This window comes from Platalea leucorodia, assembly GCF_965183815.1.
Source record: "Platalea leucorodia genome assembly, chromosome: 3".
NCBI lineage: Eukaryota > Metazoa > Chordata > Aves > Pelecaniformes > Threskiornithidae > Platalea > Platalea leucorodia.
The window spans coordinates 23,978,464-24,001,031 of record NC_138825.1 but is presented as its reverse complement, the minus strand read 5'-3'; the positions used below and the strand labels follow the sequence as shown (position 1 = coordinate 24,001,031).

The 22,568-nt window shown below is 35.3% G+C and overlaps 1 protein-coding gene across 1 annotated transcript in view; it reads left to right on the top strand.

Annotated features, from left to right (window-relative positions):
* The window catches only part of SPATA17 (spermatogenesis associated 17), a gene marked incomplete at both ends in the record, with an annotated part of 92,178 nt that overhangs the window by 41,190 nt on the left and 28,420 nt on the right, over positions 1-22,568 (top strand). Inside the window, 2 exon segments of the mRNA XM_082305945.1 lie at positions 16,197-16,400; positions 21,334-21,485. Of these exon segments, the coding sequence (XP_082162071.1) occupies positions 16,197-16,400; positions 21,334-21,485 (356 nt within the window).

The following is a 22,568-nucleotide window of genomic DNA, read 5'->3' as shown; positions in this document are numbered from 1 at the left end:
TGTATGTATGCATGTAGGTATAAGCCTGTGCCCATTCCTAATTGCTAGCATTATTTTGCATTTCAAAAAGTAAAACTTAAGTATGCTAGTGTTATGAATGTACAGGGGTGTCTAGTATGTAGATAATAGCATGGCCTATGATGAAGTCAACATGTTTTGTCTTTTTCATGAATTAACTTGCTATTCAAGCATTTATTTCTTCCATAAACTGTTACCTTCATAAAGAAAAAAAAAAGAGGAAGAAATGGATATCAAACTCTGAATTAGTATGCATTATTTGTTGTTATTGGTACCAGGTATATACATATAGTCTTATATAGACAGATGTGAGCTTGCTTTGATTACTTTCCAAGCCAATCTGGAGCTATAACATGGGGCTGAACCCAAACTAATTAGCCCTGTTGAGAGCCACAGTATATTAGCTCAAGAATTAATGCAGTTACACAGCTTCTGGTCAGCTCAAAATATGGGCAGAATAAGTGTGTTCATGCTTTAAACTCAGGAAGAAGAAGTTTGATCTGCCTACAAAGCATTATATAGGCATACCTACATTTAAGTTGGTTTGTCATGCAGTTCCCCGCTTTCTGGGGAGGGAGGTGTGTGTATTGAGTACCATTGCCATGAAACTGATGTTCAGGGAAATCATTGGATGATAAAAAAAAGTATAGTATTACACTATACTTTACAATTTTCCTATATTTTTTGCAAACAGTTGACGGAGCGTATTTTACCATAGAAACTTATTCAAATTGCTACTTGTAGAAATACATTGCATTTACACAAACATTTTAATCCACATCAGAACTAAGCAGTTAATTTGAACAAAAGAATGTCAGTATTTTAGCAAAGAAGTGTAAAGAAAAGAAAGTTAAACACGTTAGGATGTTTGCATAATCAATGATTACTAACAGTAGTAATGTTAATTTGCTGTTATTAATATGTATTAATAATTTATATTAATAATATAATTATTGACTGTCTTTCTGTGAAAGTACAATGTTATGCATCCTGCCAACTTCAAAACAGTTTTTTGCTTTACTAAAAAAGATCTACGTATTTTTTTTCTGTAGTACCAGTAGTATCCACGCAACACAAATATAACCCTATTTGTAGAGTTAAGAGTGGGCTTGTAAACAGAAAGTAAATTTTTATTTGATTTAAATTAAGTTAGTTGCCAAATAGCATCTGGAAAAATAAAGCGTGAGCTCCAAAACGTCATGAAATATTGAGCTTTTAATCAACTTGCTATATATGCCAGTAGTATCAATAACTAGTCAAGTAACATCTTACACACATGAGCTTCTTTTGTTTGGAGATTTCTCCTACATGATTTCCATAATTATGAAAAAACCCCCAACAGTCAAGTCCATGGCCTTCTTATCATGTGATAAGTCATGTTGCCTGCTCCACCTACTGGTTGCTTGTTGCAAGAGATCCCAGTGTAAAATACAGGAAGAAAGAAATCTGTGAGGTGGCAACTGTGGGGCTTCCAAACGAAATTCCATTTAAAAATAAGATTCTCTATATTTCAGATTTTAAAATTTTTATATATATAACAATGTTTTCCTTGTCTGTTTTTACCTTAACAGTCTGATAAATTCTAACTTCATGATGAACGTGACAAAAATTGCAGTACATATTTAACAAGCCTTTGCATTTCTTAAGAGTATTTCTTGTCATTTCTTATTGGTAACACAATAGAAATAACAGTGCAGATGTCTTTTTTTCATTGTTTTTATCTGTTTTATCATGAATTGCATTGAATTTCTTATTGAGACATGAAACTTATAATAACTAAGTTTTTCTGATTAGTCCATAATCACAGTATGCTATTTCCACTACAGCGGTAATGCTCTTTTTTTAAAGTTGTTATTAATAAAGGAACTACTTATTAAATGTGGTTTTCTATTATAAACATGTTTACCTATGTAGATTATCCTTCTATATCCCTGTAGTTCTCCTTTCTGTATTAACAAAATTCACTAAAATTGAATAGGTTCTTACTTCTGCTCTTTGTCATATTCGCAAGGCTGACATGCATAGAAAGGGCCATCCTTTGCAAAGTGCTGATAAACCGCCTTTAAAGTCAATGAAAGACAGAATCACTGAATACATTGATGGCACTTTGTAGAAGTGGATATGAAGAGCCCACATTTGTTGGAACATGTGGTTGTGTGATTCCTGTCATTGGTATTTCCAACCTTCCAAGAAATTTTGCAGTTGGTCTTTGTCTTACAATGATGTTTAGAATTACGTATATAATAGACTAAATCCAAAGATCTGGTGTTAAGCTAGAATACAGACCTGTATTGTTTAAGTATCTGCTGACAGAGCAGGCAGCAATGCTGAGGTGAGTCTGTGAGTGGGATCAAGTTTGTCAGCTGCTGCTAGCCCTACTGTTGCTACCCAGGTAGAGGACCTGCAAGCCCACAGTGTGGTATGGAGCAGAAGGCAGTGGTAACTGAAAGGAGCCAGAGCAGGAGAAGTGGTGGAAGGAGCGGACTGCTGTGTGTCTTGTAAAGTCATTGAGATCAGGAAAAGGTTCCTATGGAAACAGTCTTCAGAGTGCCACAGCTGAAAAGCCTTCTGCTACTACAGTTTCTCCTGTCACTGAGAAAAGGATTGGAGAATCAGCAGAGCAACAGATCTTTTCCCTTTACTCTATAGTTTTTTCCCATGCAGCCAACAGTACTGGGTGAGGTAAAAGAGAATTTTAATTCTGTTTTCTCCAACTTTCCTCTGTTTCTAAACAGGTAAACCACATTTGTCTTTTTGTCAGAGAAAATGAATGTAAAACTAGTCCAGAAAGCCAAAGTTCTTTGTGATATAATGTCTACGAAAGCTTTGTCACGTAATTACAAAACATATTTTGACATTATTGAGAATGTGATGTTATACATGCATCACTTAACCTTATCATTGCTCTGGCTGGTGGACTGAGTCCCAGCCTCGTTTCCAAACCTGGACTTCCTGCTCTGTGATAAATCACACTGAGATTAGATGAGCTTGTACCGGTCCTCTGTTCAGTGGGATCTTCTGTTCTATCTATCTGAATGCTTTAACTATTGAGACCTTGAGAAAAATTAATCATGCAGTTGTGTGTGTATGCCTACTCTTGATTTATGTACAGAATCTTCTTTCTGTTGGGCCTTGATCAATTAGAAGATCTAACTCAGTCAGACTGAAGGCTCCTCTGGCCCAGCATCCTATCTTTCACAGTGGCCAAAAGCATGTTCCTAGGGAAGAGCAATAAAACGGGGCAATGGGGCAATATAATGACATGCCAAGAATACTCTCCCAGTTTCCAGCAATCATTAGTTGAAGGACTTGTAGTATTTTGTTGTAGAGCTTTTCATTTTTAGATTATTAAGGTGTTCACTTTTTGCCTCTGTGTTCCTCCAATTCCTGCCTCTCTTCATACTCAGTAAAGGAATAACCTAAAGAGAGTGTGATAAGAGATCTAGGCCCACAACACTAACTAGCTCTCTCTCTGAGTCAAGGCTAATGTGTTGACATGTGGCTGGTATTTGCCCATATTTATTCCCATTGAACTAATGCATTGGAAAGGATTACTTGTAGGGATATAATAGCTGGTGCTATAAAATAAGGAAGTATTTTTAATGGAACTAGTCTTGATTGAGATAACCCTTTCCAGGAAGACATAAAGATGTGAGACAAGAACTCTTTAATAGTTTAGCACTGTAGAAAACAATTTAAAAAAAAAAGAAACTTAAGAATAATGTTCTGTGAGGAGGAAGGAAATGTTAGCATCAAGTGAGTAACAGTGAAAAGTTCTCATTTCAGCAATGAGAACTGAGTTTTTCCATTCTTACTCTCTCTGTGTGACACCCATACTGCATAAGCAATTCCACTTTAGGGAAATGGGAGTCATTTAGCAAACTTCTGTGGACTCTGGATTAGGGCCTTTGTATATAAAAGTAGCAAAAACAAGCCCGAAGGTTACTTTTCAGCTTTTGTTTTTCAGACCAGTTTTGTTTTGATTTTCTGTAGTTTTGTAGAGCTCAAAATTATATCACTTTTGTCAATTGTATCAATCATTATTTCATGTTTGTCAGTTCATAGAGTAAAATATTTTAAATTCAAATTCTATTCAATGCTAAGATATTTTTCATTACATTTTTCCTGTCAACAGAGATGGCAATTCATAAACATTACACTGACTGTGTGTGTCTCCTTTTTACACTACTGGAAATCAGGAGTTAATTCTATTGAAGTTACTGCATTTATATCAGGTGTAAATGTTCTAAGTGAGGAAGAAAAAAAGCCACAAAATCCTTCCTGGAGCAGGCTAATGAATATTCAGAAGACACAACTGCTTAATATGCTTCTAACCTAATGGGCTGTCCTGTAAGAACTTGAAAAACAATTGGTCTAAAATGACACTGTTTGACACCCACTCTGTCTCTGGACACCTGGCAGTTTTATTCTTATAAAGGTGAGGACTCAGTGGATAAAGCTCTGGCCTTTGATCTTCAGATCCACAGTTTAAGAGACAAGGCTGCAAGTTTGGTCATTTGAGCTTAGTCCCGAGTGAACAGTCCACATCACAAAATGATTATACATAATTTGTTACTATTGGCAGTGTCTGTTCAGGAAAGGCCAAGGACTGAGCTAGCATGAAGAATGAATTAGCTCTTACCTTTTACATTTTATTTCCTCCCTCTTTACTGTTGTAATTTTATTATCCTGTCTCTAAAACATTCAGGGGATGAAATTATCATTCATTATAAGTACTAATCCTTCCCGAAGATGAACTAAAATGGTTAATTTTTTTTTAATGTAGGTGCCCCAATCACTGAACATCCCTACCTATCTATCCATGGGTGTTTAATATCCTCTCATCACTTCTCTGCCAAGAAGTCAGACATTTCTGAGTACTTTCCAAAGCTTGTACCATAAAAAATCCCATTTAAATTAAAGAGGAAAGAGTGAGCTTTCCTAGCTCTCAGGCAGGCTTGCAGCTACATTTAAATAGCATTAGTATATAAAGCACTTCATGCTACAGTGTTCTGTTTTTATAAAATATTATTTCCAAAGGATTCTCAATTTACATTAAATCCTTCTTACAGTACTTGTGACAGGTATGTTTGATCTTCCACATTGGAAGCCAGATGTATCAGTCTATTCACAGGTATTCACTATAGGAAAATCATTCAACTCTAGTGCCTCATGGGGCACTATACACACAATCTCAGTTCACTTGAAAGGAGTCTCAGTTAATGTTGCTTAATGTTTCTGTCAAAAAGAAGGACAAAGTAAGGTAAACTGAAAGCAGCCAGTAACTGAGCTGTTCTTGATTCTGGAAGACATTGTACCTGAACAAAGAAAAATGTTTATGTCTAGAAGGTTTGTTCCACTAAGTCTGAATTGCAAAAATGACCTTTAAATGATTTGCACACACAATCAAAAATCTTTAATTCTCTTAGAATTTGAGTCCAGCTCTTGCCCTTTGGGGTTACTCATCTTGGGAACACTCAGGACTGTAATTCTGCTACTCAACACAGTATCAAGGTGATGTAAAAACAAGGCAAGTGCTGGAAGCCAACATATACCTCCAGAATCTATCTGGTGCACACTCTGCCAAAATCATTTAGTGACAAAGTTTACAACTTCCGTAGGTTTTCCAGTTTTGCTCCTATCCTTTTCAATCAGCCTTTCTTTTTCTCTAAGAAGGGGTGGTTGTCTCCCTAGAGAGGGCAAGTACAATCAAAGCCAAAACTAAGATGGCAAGCGTGGTGATCTTCATGCCCAGAAAAGGGTAACTCCGTAGGTTAGGGAGCAATGGGAAGAGGATGGGAAAGTGCTGTCTGCTGCCACCATAACCTACCTCCTATAAGAAATACATGGCTATGCACCATTTCAGATGTATTTCTCCCCAGTGTCAGTGAAAAGTACTTCCTTCCCATTCACTCTTCTCATAAGTCTCATTCTAGCACAAGTGGTAAGTGAAAGTGCTTCCAACAGAAATCAATAGTTTCTCCCTTTGCCATACTTCCCAGAAAACAAGATAGTCACATCCTATTTTTTAAAGACAGTGAGTGAATGAACTTGAAAATAGAACAAATTTAATAATTTTAAGCATGCTCTGTGACAGTATTGCAAACTCTGTTTTTCCTAAAGGCTGCTTATTATAAAATCATTTCAGTTGGTTTGATAACTGGATAATTGTGCAAAGAAATCAGAAAGAATTTACACCGAAATATCATCGGTCATTGGAAAGAGCTTAACACACAATAGGATGTAAAATTTGAGTGCGGTTTTGTGGCTGATCCTATGCAAGCTCAGTTGTTTAAAGGCATATCCGTGTAGACATGGCAATATTTCTCAGAGCTTCTTCTAAATGGCTTGTTAACAGCCATGCCACTCATACTAAGCATATGTTATTACAGCCTCGTGGCATCTCTGTATCTACCATGTATTACAGCATTTAGCATATCTGCATCTAGCATCAGTCGTTTAAAAATCCACTAGCTAGAAGGTCCCTGTACTTAAACTGTCTTTTTCAGCATCTGAATTGCATAATCTCTATTTGTGTGGATTTTTTCTAGACAACAAACTTCTTGCTCAACTCCTGTGGGCAGGATTAATGGCAGAGTTTAAAGGACAAGCTGTGTGATCTATCAAAAGTGTACATGCTGAGATCTTAGAAAAACATGACCACATTTTGTGTATTGCTGTCAACTGGGGTGGCAAAAGGGTTGGATTGCTGCAGGGTCAGAAAGCTTGTAAGAGTAAGTTATATATTGAATGTTGGCTTTGTGTATGATGTGGTGCACACATTTAAGAAAGAATCTCTATTGCAAGGAAATTACAATGTATTGCAAATATCATCTAAATAGCTCACACGCAGAGCCACATTCACACACACTTGCACAGAGTGGAACTCCACTGACATTCCTGAAATTGTTACTGGGATAAATTTGGTTGATGTGTAGTAGTCCATTTGGTGTTTCTACAAGTTTGATGTGATGTACGATCTTGCTTAGGTAATTTTTGAAACTATTATATCAGAAGAAGTACATGCTAAATAAGAGATAAGTGCATAAGAAGAGGGAGGTTAGGAATGGCATGGGAGAACTCATGAAGATAAAATGCTGTACATTTCTCAACAGCAAACCTCTCCTGTTGATTAAGAAGTGGCACTGATGGTATCCTTGCTTTAATGAGACTTCAAGATGAGTGATGTACACACCAATTCTTTTGTTTTTCAGCTCTTAGGCAAGTGAATAGTATAATGGTAAAGTTCTTTCATTAACTTGCACAGTTTATTCAATATTCAGTGCTTTTGTTTAGTATCTAATATATACTGTTAATTTGGGAATTGTGTCTGTCCTGCAATGGACATTATGAAAACTGTATATCTTTCCCCATCTATTGTTTTCTTTACCTTTATTTTGCATGTTTTCTTTGCTTCCATTTTTTCTATTTCAACAGTCTTTTAATAAAATCTTCATATTTTCAATTTTTCTTATTATATCACTCTTTTCTACTCATTTCTGACTACCTTTACTAACCTAACTAACATGGCTCTGCTCCCCCTTCTTTATTCTTTCCTGTATACAATACTATGACCATTCATTAAACCTTCACCTCATTGTTTATTGGTCTCATTGAAAACTGCTTTGTTAAACATACTGCCACTTTTCGAGCTTTTAGTCATTGTCTAATCCTACAGGTTTACTACAGAAAATTGTTTAATAAATCTTTCAGAATATATGTCTGTGAGAGAAGGTTCACATGTAAGCACAATGCAACAGACATAAGGAGCAATGAAAAGCAATGAAATGTTACATTGTTTAACTGCATATATGTATTTTTGGAGAAAATGAATTCTGTATTTAGTACTTATTTCATTAACAAAGGAAATTTCTGTATGATTTCCATCTCTATCTGTTAAGAAAATCTTCTCCTGTCTTCTGATATATTGTTGTAGGTGACTCCTGATGTTACAAATTCAAAGAAACTAAATGGCATAATTACAAGGATTTTTCTCAATCCAGTGAGAAAAGAAGTGAATTTTGAGTTGATTTTTTCTTACAAAGCTGATATTTTCCATTTTGATGTCAGTAGATGAAACTTCAATTTTACAGATGTAAATAATATCACACATTTACATAACTGCTTTAAGGCTCTGAAAACTTCTCACAGGCATAAATAATTTTAGCCTCAAAATAACCCTGTGAAGTAAGGGCATAGTGTCTGTGTTTTCACAGGCTGTTATTGAGACATGGAACAATAAAATCACCTTCAGAGATTATTCTTCAGACTAAGCTCTTTAATTCCCATTTATACAGGGTGGTTGTAGAAACAGGTTGGTTTTCGGAGATTCCTAGAATTTGTACACGATCCCATACTCACCCGAGCAGTTCTTAAAGAAAAAATTATAACAATAATGGAATTTCCTATTCCTATTTTTAAAATAAAAAGTCATTAAGCAAGTTAAAATGTATTTTTCTGCTTGTTTTGAAATCAGTTAAAAATCAAATGAGAAGCCAGTAAGAGAACTTTGAATGCTCTGTCTCTGTTTTGTGTCTTCATCATAAGAGTGTTGTTTCCCATGCCATCACTCACTCATTCAAGTTATTATCCCTGATCTAGTCAAGTCATCAAGAGCCTGCGTAAGAATTAGATTTGACAGAGTAAGCCTCAGTCAGAGAGAGAATCAATGAAAGGTGGATGCATTTTTGGGATGCCTCTGCGTTTGCTGGGCTGCTGTGTTTTGGATATTGTGCCATGATGATTCATGCATTAAACTAAGAGTTTGTTTCTCCTTTGTCTTGTTGCCTAAATATCCAAGCAGTTGGTACCTGTTTGGAGAGACAATTACAGTTTATTTTCCTGCAATTGAACTTAGTGCCTGTGCAGGTTTAGAGGTTGATTTTACGGTCTGTGGCTGGGATACTGGACTTGGATGTTTCTGTAACACCTCATTGTATACTCCATAAAATTGCAGCCTGGTTTACTTATAAATGTGCATTTAAAACATGATTGCACTATTATTTTGATATCAAGCAAACATTTCACAGATGAAAAGGACTGAACCAAGCTTTAAAATCTGAAGGCAGAACAGCAATAATTAATGCTTCTATTACTCTGTTTAAACAGAATATATATTAAGCAGAAGACAGGTAATTAATCCCACTTGAAAGAATATACGCTACTCATCACTCATTTATGAATTGTTCAGTCTCTGCATAAAAGCAGTATCTCAAACAAAGCTAAAATATCTTAGGTACAATAACAGGCTTGGTCCTCCAATTCTTATTTAGGTGAAATTCTTGAGAGTATATTTTTATGAGGATTATGGTATCAGGCCTAAAGAGTAGCATTAGCTCAGTGAGAACTGAACCTACATTTATAAAGCTGGGTGACATTTTTCCTGTTGTCAGCCAGGGTAAGGAAATTTTATCTCAGATTGGAATGTTGAACCACACCATGGTATTTTTCCAATATCTGAATAAAGTTTACACTATATTTCTTAATTGTTAATATAAAAATGTGTTCATATTAGTTAAAAAATCACAGATTATTCTTAGTAGAATGCATTCTAATGTGACTTAAGTATTTTGATGTTTCAAATTTGATTTCATGGACATAGTTTTATTATACTTGTTGCTAGAACAGTATTTACAGAATTTTTATAGATGGCTCTTTCCCCAGTAAATTTCATATTAAATATATTATCTTTTTATTTTCACTATATATGGAATATTCTGACAGCCTGTAATAAACTAGTTATTCAGAAGTTTTAAATTTCTTTTATTTTACAGGCATGGTTGCAATATCATACAAACATGTTTTTTCCTTTTGAATCATTAATATTTTAAGATATTTCTTTTACCTCCTACAGAAACTATATCTGGGGATTAACAAGATTATTCACTGGAATTCATCTGGAAGCATAACTGCAGCAGCTGAGAAATGATCATGTTTCCTTTTAGTTCTCAGCAAGAGTAATTGAATGTTGAATATCTTACTAAACGCTGGACTGTGACAGTGTGTTAACACTCCGACTATCTCCTAACAGCAGGGCAATTATTTGCTGAGTGGGATTTTTATAAATCCCCTGGCAGTAGTATGTCCTGATAATTATGATGAAGTGCACTGGTCAGTGTTGATTCAGCAATCCCATCTCTAGCAAATATTTCATTCACAGCTCTCCTTCATGCTTTTACTTTTATGGCTTTTAAAGATCTCTTACCTCTCCTCTCAGCTTGCTCAGTTTTTTTACAAATTACAATGGAGCAAAAAAAAATTTTCAAGTTGAGTCCGTATTTTGTTGAAATCTTTTCCTTCTCATTTAACTCCTTACTAAAAGACCAGAGTGAGAAAGTAGGACTTTATTTAGGTTCTTACTGTGACAATCATTTGCGAAGGCTTCCTCTCTCAAAGCCATTTTTTTCAAAATTGAATGACTGTTAAAGGAAACATTTATATTCACGATATATGTTGCTTATTTCAGACTTTCAGAGTTGATATGGAAAAGTAATTAAAACAGATCATACCTTTATTATAGTTCAGTTAAATTGCAGTAAAAAATATTTTAAAGATATGAGGATACAGTTTCTATTGACTTCATGCTTATATTTTATCTTCATCTCAACTTCATCGATTTTTAATTTTGCACGTGTGTAATTATTTGTAGTGCAGTAGCTACACTGTATCTATTAGGACATATTCTGTTTGGAATTTTATATGTAGGCTTTAAAAGCTCAGTCAAGAAATAAGAAAGAAGAATAAGAAATCATTCATTCATAAATAAAAATTTCAGTATCTAAAACTGTTCACGTTTTATTATACCACTTGGGATCACCAATCTTCTCTGAGGAACTACCCAGCATAATCAACAGAGCCTTGTCTTTCCCTTTCTACCTGCACCTTTTTCTTTCCTTTATTGCTTCCTTCTTTCTATTTCTTTTGCTGTTCCCTACCTTCATAGTTTAGCTTTCAAGGCAAGCTCCTTAATAATTTCTTTGTGGTATTCTGGGAAAAACCAGTTAAGTCTTTCTCTCCGTATAGAAATGATAAACAGGAAGAGACAAAAACGGATATTCTACAGCATAGACTAAATATAGGATTAGAGGTGAAAGCAGTACAGAATATAAAACCAACCCCAACAAATATTTTCTTTGCTAATGTTCATTAAATTAATATTTGCTTTCTTATGATTTTTTTTTCTTTCTTCTATGCCACCATTAATTATAAAGATAAGGAAATGATTGGGTGGAAACTAAATGATAGAGTGTTAGAAATGCAAAATGATTCAAAATATTAGTGTAATGCTAAGGATGACTGGGTAACAAATGGTACATTTGCCAGTATGCTTGACCTGACACAATTAATATTCCAGGTCATGCTTGGGTTTCCATGATGGAAGGTCTGAGGCAGAGAATTCTAGGGGAAAAATATATCTATTGTATAACTCATTTCTCTCTCTTTTTTTTTTTTTTTTTTTTTATTTTCCCTGACGAGTCAGAACCATAGTCTTAAAAAAAATATCTGTGCTTTCACACCTCATTTGCCATATTCACCACTGGGCCACCATTCACCAGAAGGGCCTGATGCAAGGAGGTCAGTAAGAAGCTATTAGCAGAGTCCCCTCCTGAGATTTCTTTGGTCTTATTGAGGTGAAAGTTAGCATGACAGTACTGCAAATAACTCAGTTGTAGGTTTTTTAACAGTTAGCACAGATTTCCCCATAGTGTTTGTCACTTTAGAAAATTGTTCCTGCAAATGAAGTCCCAGAAATCTGGCTTTGACAGAGGCCCTTCTTAGTTGCGAAGAACACAGGTACAGAAAAATTTGTCATTCTCCTTGCAGACAAGAACTGCTTTTCGTAACCTGTCATAATATTTTGGAGGATAACATATTTTCTTATGCACTAAAGGTGGAGAAAATATTGAAATCAAAGTATAAGGTAATACCTCAAGACAGATACTTTTCTACCATTGAAAAAGCAGTATTAACGACAATGGTTTTGTAGTTGAGAGAATATTGTATTAAAGTAGTGAAAAGATGAAGTAATGCTTTTAACACATTGTACTGGTCTCAAGAAGATATGCAAATTTATTAAGTACCAAAGGCTTTGATCCTCCAGATTCTCAGATTTCTGCAGACTGCCAGCTCCCTGCAGAGGACAGAGTGAATAGGGCATCCATCAGCACACAGCACATGTGCAAGAAATTACAAAAATAAGACTCTGATTTGCAGACATATTTAAAAATTAAGGGAAGCAATTTTTCCAGAGATTGGTCTGAACTGGAAAGTAAAATCAAACTCACCCCCTTGTCTCTCTTACCAAACTTTGCCAATTTTAAATCTAGGCCTAAAACCTTGCCACAAACCTTGGGGAATTTAGACTAAATTAGTATTAATTTTACCTACCTAGATACTAACTCTGCTGATTGCTCTGCTATCTGTCTGTTTGAATACTTGAACATATATAATTAAAATGTAATTAACAAGGATTGCTTGAAAAATTGTTATTTAAAAATGCACTTTATAATCAATTTTGACCCAGATCTCACAGTTTTAACTGTAGAAGAAGCAACAACTTTTAAAGTGTCCAACTGGCTTCACTAAAACTCCAAATCCGTTTTCATAGTTGGTACACTATGTGTATGTGTTTAACCTGGAAGTATGTAAAAAAAGAACAACAAAAAATGGCTCTTTGTTAAGACACCTATTCGGTGATAATAATTCAAAAGACACTGAATCAATGGATTCCCACACCTATTATGGCTAATTTCGGTGTCATTGAAAGTGCTAAAAACTAATCCTATTTGTGCACCTTGAGATATTCAGCAGCATTTCACAGTGTTTGAACCCTTTATGAGCTATAGTTTTTTTCTACTGCCAAACATTTAAACAAAGAAACGTCAAGTAGAATACACATAGTATCTCAATATAGATTGCAAAATGCAGTTTCAGAAAGCCGTGTACTCATGGAGCCATTTATACTTGCTCTAAGTATGACTAACAGAAGCAGCGCCATTTCTTACAGCCCAGACAGCACATGACTTTAAAGGTATTCTTGCCTGTAATTCTTTAGAGGAAAGATGTTTAAATTATTTAAGATATTGTATCATATTATATATATTATTGTATATATTATATATAGTATTATATTATATATATTATTATAGATGTTGTAAACAAAACCCAACAAAAACAAAACTGTGCTATGTAGATTAAAATAATCTGATTTTTTTTTGGTTAAAATTTCCTACCCAATTTGCTTTTCAGCTTTTTCTTTATTTTCTTTTTTAAGGAAAAGGCTTAAAAAGGGGTGTAAATTTTGGGCAGATGCAGCCCTGATCAGGATTTGCTACTGATAAACAAATCCATGCCTGCCAACTTCAGAGAGTCGTTATTATGCCATAGTGGTTTATTCCAGATCATCCTGATTCTCAGTGGTACACGTGGAGAAGTTTTTCTTCTGGAAAACGTTTACATTTTCAGTGATGTTGTAGTTTTCTATAAAATATATGTTTCACAGATGTACCGTGAGAGAGCAGTTATCTCTCCCGCTAGCTACGGACCTCTGCAGACACATGGCACGGCTAGAACGCACAGTCTCCACATTAGGTAGGGTACAACAGCTGAACATAGACGGTGTAGGAATGGGTGGAAAGATAAAGTAACAATACAATGAGCAGTTCAGTGAAATGTGAAAAAAAAAGGCAGTCACAGGCAATCACTTTTCTATTTTACTGTTATCAATAGAGTGAAGGCAAAAATTCATTGATCAGAATGTAGGCAGATCCGATGGCCATGGTAGGACTAATGGGTGAAGAGCCATAATGACCACAGCATAGAGTTGTTTTGTATATCTCCGGCATGGAATCTAATTTATATGGAAGATCTTGACTGTGGCATTTTATATTTGAGAGAACTGGTGCAACAAGTATATAGTGTAAATGCATTCAATAATTGTGGAACAGTGCAATAAAGCACAAGCCAACATATGGAACTTATGTTTATGTAGTGCTCACAGGTCACCAAGTGTTTACAAGCAAAAATGTACTGGGCTGGTAAGAAAATTGCAATAGGACAATGTATGAAATACTTCAAAAATAATAACAGCATTAGGAGAATCTGTAATTTTATGAGATGTTTATGTGAGTAAGAGCCAGACTTGTAGAACCAAACTTTTAAGATGCAGCTGGATTTTACAAATTGTACAGATGGACCTACAATTTCACATTCACTCCAGTGATTCTGCTTGCCTGCTATTTGAAGCATGGATCCCTGCCATTTTAGTTTGGCACCCTGAAGAGCTGAAGGAACAACCAGCGGTTCTTTGGCATACATATGTTTCTACCGCTTATCTCTATTCATGTCCTCTTTCCCATTACACATTTAGACTGACAGTGTAGTGGAACAGTTTATAGGGTTTGCACTAAGAGGGGAACATATAACAGAAGGCCAAAATAAATTGTCATTAGGGATAGATCACTTACAGAGTTGAAGAATATAGCCCATAAAATTTTGAATAGCCCAACAATATTTTGAATAAGTTACCATCTCTGAATACTTTTGTGCATTAAACGGTAAGTTTTATATGGGCCTTATTTAACTGTTTTGACACAAGAAATTGGAACTTCCCAGTAGGGTATGTTAATGAAAAATGCATTAGAGCTAATTGGGGAGTGTTCAGTCCTCTCAGCCCCAAGAGATTAATACTTTATGAGGAGACTGATGCTCTACTTAGTTTTCTCATGGGTCCTCAGTAGTGTTCCAAAGGAGAAATGCAAGATTTTAAACATTTATTCTTTTCCTTACCTTTCCCCACATCATGAAACTGATTGCTTTTCCTACTATTTTTTTTTAATACTTCTTGGCAATTAAAGTTATGGTAAAAGCAAAGGACAGTGTATTTTAACTGAGCAAATCTACTTTAAAAGTCTTAAGAATACTCTGAGTATACTGTTGTAGAAAATATGATTATTCTTAAAACAACTCAGGATCTTTAAATTAATTTTTGCCAGGTGTATTTTAAGCATATATCATCTGTTTTGTAGGAGATTTAGTGAGTTTGTGCAATATGGTACAGGAATTCTCATGTTTAACAGTTCATAATTAATTCAGTAAAATCACATATGTCTATTTGAGAATTGTTTATATACAACTGATAAAATCCCTACATTTATAGGAATGATTTGGGAACAGTCTGTCACATAATTTTGACTTGCCAGATATTCACAGATTGTTAATGACGTAGATTACTGGTTCAGAATTTGAAATGTATGCTTTATATTAGTAATTGTTATATTAGATCACACAAGTAATGCAATTAATGATGAATCCTGAAAAAATGAAATATCAAATTCAGTGAAGAATGAATCTTTCAGTTTAATTCACAATTCAGAAATTTTTATTCTAAATGTTTTTTTTTTTTTCCATAAGTTTTATACTATTAAAACTAAATATATTTTAATAGTTAAAGGAATTTAATGTGAACATTTTATTGGAAAAAAGCAATTACTGGGCTTTGGTATTCCATAAATTTTCTTGTATTTACCCTTAACTAATCACTCAGTTTTACTTTTAAAAATGCTGCACTTGCCACTTAGTCCACATTGTAAGTCAGCTAGCACAGAGTTTAAAAGGACAAGACTTATGTCCCCTTGCATAAGCATTTATTTTACTCTTTAAGTATGTGTTTGGAAATAATAGGTAATGTATTTTTGTTCCTACTGTGTATAGGAACTTAAATTGGAATCTAATTAAACTTCAAATTTCAAAACAACTATAATAGTTTGCCTTTAAAACTAGATGCACATTTGTACACTTTCAATAATTATTTTTTAAGGGAAAACTGGCATGTTTCTCTGACTACTGCTGTGGAAGGTGGAAGATTGAATGTGACTGAAAGAAAACATGGGTTTGAGATACAGGAAGCTCTTCCTTCCATAAAATGAAAGTTACCCCCATTTGAAGGCCTGAAACCCAGATTATACATTACATTATCCTACTTAAACCCTTTTGTAACTGTAATGCAATGCCCAGAGATGCATTTAAATTATAGATCTATCCCATGTCAGTAGTCACCAGAAACTTTGTGTAGAACTGTTTATTATCTAGGTTTTTTTTAATTGGTTTGATTTATAGAATAAATGTAAGAATGAGTTCTAAGTTACTTGAAGTCTAAGAAAACCCCATCTTCTGCTCAGATTGCAGGCATCTACAATTCGCCATTCAGAAAATCCCCGGATCCAATGGAACTGCTGCTACGGAAGTCAAAGCCATTGAGCCACAGGCGGCAGCAAATGAAGAGTCCCTTTGCCTCTGAGCTCTACGACTGGCCAACTTGTAAAAGGCCTCCGGCTTTCTCCACAGCACAGCCTCTGCCACCTATTGGCAGACAGAAACCTCAGGTAACATTTTTCAGTGTCTCTGAGGCAGCTTTTGGTCATATCTTTTATCATAGATTGTCATAGAATATCTCGAGTTGGATGATCGAGTCTATCCCTTTTGTGGATTTGGTTTTTATGTATAGATCTAGTGCTTCCATTCAGGATATAAAGTCTTTGAAACAGATTTGTCTTAAAGAAAAAGAAACCTAGGTGGTATGTGAAAACAGGGAAATACGATTCTTTAGACTTTACTTTTGTTCTTTGGGAAAAAAATGTCATTTCCGATATTTCAAAGGGAAGACCTGATATAATTGAATATCAATATTATGATTCATTAGAAGTAGAACTCTTAATTTCCAATTTTAAATCAATAAAAAAACCAGGAGAAATGAAAGGTAATAGGACAAATTAACCAGTTGTGATAACTTGTTCCTCTTTTTGCAATTGTTTTCCATATGAAGGCCAAGAGACATCCTCTCAGTATAGAATAGTTCCTGCTCTTTTGTGTCCACTAGCTGTGTGCCAGCTTTAATTACAAAAGTTTCTACATTTCGTTCTGCATCACAACCAAGTTGCCCAGCTCCCATTCTTAGCTGTCATGGCCTCAATTTTAATTTCAGTTAATGTCAACATATGTTGCAGATATAGCTTTTTTTTCTCTTCTATAAGGTAATGGAGACCTCTGAGATAATGTATCAGAGTGAATGTCCCACAAGATGGCAAAACAGCTTTTGCCACCTTATTATCAAAACCTGCTGGGAATATGCCCAATATACACAGCAGATAGACTTTTGAGGCTTTTATGTTCCTCACTTGATGACAGTACAATGACATATAGCTTTTGCCACTAAATGCCTGATACAGGTGCTTTTGGGATAGAAGTATGCTGTCTTTCCCTCTATTCTGAAGAATTTTTCAGTCTGACCAGTCTACTGAACCTTCTGCTTACCTCGCACGTACACTTTCAGTGCCGGTTTGACTTTGAATGACCACAGTATCTTCAGAACCTCTTACACCTTTTCTTTTTTTATACTCTGTCCTATATTTAAATTTTCTCTTCCATATTTTGCTTAGAAAGACAATGCTTCTAAATGAGTCCTTCTCAGTAACTTTCACTGGAGCTATCATTTAGCTACAGAAGTGAAACAACAATAATGAGCAATAAGCAATGTATAATATATCTTTATTGGTATTTTACTCCTCTGAATAAATATGGTTATTCTCACTGTATTATCACAGCCCTTGGTAGAGGTGACTTGAACACAGTCTTAAGTTCGAACTACCGCTGGGTTCAAACTTTGTGCACTCATGCCATCTGCCACAATTTACCTGTGGTTTATTGGTTGCATCCATGTCATTCTTCAGTGGGGACAGCCGTGGGCGTACTGGCTAACCCACACAGAAGAGGCTTTTCTCATCTTTATGTCATGAGTGACTTGTCCGTAGCAGGACGAGTCTGTGTCGGTGGGACATGAAGGCAAAGGCAATTGGCTTAAAGCACAAGGAGAAGATGCAGGCCTGCCAGAATACCTCTGGAGAAGTAGAGGTGCGCCACACAGAGATCCACACTGCTTATAACAGTAAGGATCAACTTAGGGCAATTCTCCACCTTTGTTCTTCCCTCCTTATGTTCTCCCTACCTTAACTGCTTGAGCTTCCTCATTGAATGAACTCATCGACTCACATTAGAATTGAGACGAAGTGTGAGCCGGCAGTTTGGGTGATCAGGGAGTTTGGAGCTGAGCTAAATATGATGTCATGGCTTTACCTTCTGGGACCAAAGGGGCTATGATGGTCCTTCAGTGGGATGTGACTGAACGCACTGTCTCTCAGAATACAGGGGAAGATTTTGCATAGTGGACATGGTACAGTAGTTATGCTTTTAAATAAAGAGGCAACTCAGAGGTTTCCCATTGTTAAGTTCCTCTTGCAAAACCACTTTACTGTATACAAAGTATCTTACAAGATTTTGTTTGGATTTCTAATATTTTATAGGCCTTTCTAAGTTCAGATGCACGCACAGCAGTCATGCACAGATAGCCTTTTAGAACAAACCAGAAGAGTTCTGTTTATTTTCTGCACCTCAAAGAGGGAATTTACTATATAATACTTTAATCCTTTCAGCACCCTGGGATGTACACTGTGGGGTAAATTTTCAAAGCACAGCGCGTGGATTTAGCTGCGCGACTCTTATTGATGTTAATGGGAGTCACACGGCTAAATCCCTGCACAACACTTTTGACAATTTAGGGTTGTATGTCTAAGAAAAGGACACTGGTTTGAGCTGATGAAACAGCTGGAAATGAAAACCCATCAGAACACATCATCCTGAAAGTTGTCTGGTGTGACAATAAGGAATTTAATTACTAGATATACTTGTGTCCTAGTTCTCTGTGGTAACACTTTTTGGCACCAAGCTACTTTTTCTAATATCTATCAGGTCCACTGTGAGTCACTTTTTACTTCACTGTTCTTTCAGGTATCTAAAATTTGTATTGGCCATAGGGTTGGACATTTTATATGAGAATGTCAATTATATATGTTTTTAAAAGAACAAAAATTAGCTATCTATCAATCAGCTTTCTCTTAGGGAAATGGATATTTAGCATTTTATAGGTAAGCTCTGTGTGTGTAGGATAGTGTACTTAAAAGAAAAGTTTTAATGATGCTTATACATCAGTTAGATCTATCATTTTTATTACTGAGTTAACTATAATTCAAGTTTGGTGGAAACACAGATAATGCTAAAATTAGTCATTTGTTCATTAAAAGGCATTAATAACAGAAAACACATTGCCATTTTTAGGGGATGTTTTGCATGCCGTTAGCTCTGCTGGAATGGGGGAAGTGAAGAATGTATCATTTCATGTAGATCATAATTTTTATAATGAGTTTCTGCTTTTATGGTAAAGTAGTAAGAATGCTGATCTGCTAACCTTTATTTGGCAGACCAGTCGGTAGTGAGAAGATTTATGCTACTCAGTACAAATTCCAAACATAGAACATAGAGTTGTGTGAGTTGCTTTCAGGGTGAAAACTGTTGGTTGACTCCCTCCCTTCCTTTCCTAGCCTGACCTCCCCAGGAAGATTTCTGTTTTGAAGCAGGATGCCTGAAATGCTTGCAGGCACTGCCAATTTGAAAACATTTGTAAGCACCATTCTACCACGGGTTCCACAAACCTTAAAGTTAATCCTTGCTTGGATATCTCATTTGGCCCTTACCCAGATGCAATATGAGTCAATATTTTACAATGAAGAAGAAATACAATATTCTGAAAGACTATTTTCTAAAAACAAACATATTTATCTTGATATTATTTGACAATAGTACATTTCTTTCTTCTTTGCTCCATATATCCACTTCATGCAAACATCTTGCAATACAGAGTATTCATTTTTTATTATAAATGTTAAACTTTTTTTTTATAAATTGATCATCAGATCATATATTACTAGAACATTGCTTACTAGTTTTAATGACCTGTTCTAGTATTGATTATTCTCTCCCAGGCGATAACACTTTTCATTCTGCTTTTAAAGACTTATTGTGGTCATGATAAATGAATGTATTTTTTTACGCAGACTTAGAAAGTAGAAGCAAGAAAATACCTGCAAGAAGTGTAAATACTATGCTCACTTGCTTACTAGGACCTTTAAAAAGATCTCCAAATCATGGTGCTGTGCCTTTAAAAAGTAAAGTTCCAATAAAAATCCATTAACTACTTTCAAATATAGCAATCCTCCTGTCCAGCTGTGAAAAGTACTAGATGATACTTATTTGCCATTTGTGTTATTTACGGTCCATGACTTTTATGGTAACTGGTTCCTATTATTGGTTTCTATTAATGTAAAACATAAGTGAACATAAATGAGGCGTGAATCATTTCTTTTTATTAGCCCCACAGTCTTCACTCAGCGCTTGCAGTAACTCCAGCTGTGACTTGTTAGTGATAACCTATTTAAAGAAGGATATCTTTAAGAATAAAGGGTGTGATTAGGATTCTTTGTCTGTTCATAGTTTCAGAAGGTTTCACTAGTTCATTGCAGGATCAACGATGATGAAAATAAAACAAAAATTAATTAGCAACACTTCTAAATCCAGAGTTACCACTAAACTGTCCTGAGCGTAACACGGCACTAATTATACTCCAGGTAAGTTCTTACTGGTTAGTACTAAGAGCAAGACATAGGATATGTCACTTTGACTGCACAGGAAAGGACTTCCTGCTGCTATTTATCTGTGTTGTTAAATGGTAGATGCTCATATGATCAGTTATTAAACAATATACTCTGGAAAAGAGACATATATGTGTATATGGAGAGAGACTTGTGAAAGAATTACGAGCTTTCTTTTTTTTAAGAATAATGAAATTACTGTGGAATTAGACTTTTCACAAATGGGCTATGCACCTATATTTTTGAAGTCATTAGTTTGAAGTGTATTAGAAGAATTATATCTTAAGCCATGTATTAAGCTCCCTCCAGGTAACTTTATAGTTAAATTGAAAAGAGCATGTTCTTTAAGGTAAAAGATTATTTATCCTATAAAAGGAAAAAACTTAAGCTTTCTGCTTAAGGAGAATCTAGGTAACAGTTAATACTTGTGTGTGAAATTTTATTTCACCAATATTTTTTTCTAAGGAAAAACTAAGTTTTCCTAATCAGTTCTAATAATGTATTGTTTTTCAGTACTAAATATTTATTAGTAGTTAAATAAATCTGGAGTGCACATTTCTCATTTTCTCTTTGGAGCTTTAGAGCACATTATCAACCTTTTTGTCATCTGTAACTCTCTATCAAAATGAACTGCTTTAATTATTTTGGAAGAAAAGTCTTGCTACACTTCCCAGACATTGTGTGTCCTCTTTCATCAGTGAAGTGTTATGAATAAAAGAAGGAAAGAAAAGAACTGTAACCCCACAATAAAACATTTACATTATCCTATACCTTTCAGGGGCCTTTCCGCGATACTGCTGAAGTGTTGCGGCAGCGCTACAAGCCTTTGGAACCAACCTTGCGAGTGGCAGCATCAATCAATTCCCCACTAGAGAAGGCCAGAGAGGAAATGAAAAGGGAGGAATGGAGAAACCGTATACATGACAATGAGTAAGTTCTTTGTTTTTTCTCGTGTTGTTATGAGAATGCTTGCTTTATTCCGTTGCTTTCAGAAACCCTTCATGCCTGACAAAATGAAATGTCAAACCTGACAGCTTACTAGCAAACGTTCTATGCGCATACTTCTAAATTCTGTCCTTAGATTATAAACTGTTGAGGGCAGAGACCCTATCTTGTAATTGTGTGACATGTGCCACCCATATCTCTGAATCTATAGGAGAACTTGTAATAATAATAATGTGTGATGCAACAGATGGGTTTAATGGGAAACAAGAAAACAAATGCAAATTCTGTTTTGCCACATGCACCTTGCCAAGGAAAAAGTACTGTTTCAGTCTTCGTATTCAGGGAGCTTACAGACTATGGGAGGAAAAAATGGTGTTGCATGCCAATGAGACTTGCTTTCTCTCCCAGTAGACTACCAAAGCTCACTTGGAAGGGAAGCGAGCATATGTTGCACCTGTTAGAACATGATGCAAAAACTGTAATCATCTTTGAAGCAGTTTGGTTTCCTAAGCCATAGCATCTGTAATAGTGTCAGACAGGCCAGTTTTTTTCCATACAATCCCAAATACAGACATAATCCATCCCAAAAGATTTAATGGTTCTGTCCCGAGAGATTTAAGGCTATTGCCAAAATATTTCCAATTCTTTTGTTATCATGATGGAACTCCTTTGTCCAATTGTAATAAAAACCTGTCAAGTCACCTGCTCTGGCTTTGTAGTTATCTAGAAAAAATTTGATGTTTTCTCAACTTTTCACTTGAATTCTCTGCTCTTGGCAATCCTTTGACACTTTAATACCAGAATTCAGGACAGAAAGGAATCAGTTTTCCTCATGAGCAGCCTGTGATCCACTGATTCACTGGGACACGATGCTTTGCTATCTTTGATCTGTTTCAAGGTTTTTATCAGCTCCATGTTACCATGTGTCACCTTCAGGACTGGGACTAAAGAATGCTGGAATCAATTGCATTTCTGTGGTTTGGCTTTTATGTTTTTATTGTTAGATCGTTTTCCTCACATTTTCCCCTATTTAATATTAACAGTGACTTTAAATGGAAATTCTACTCA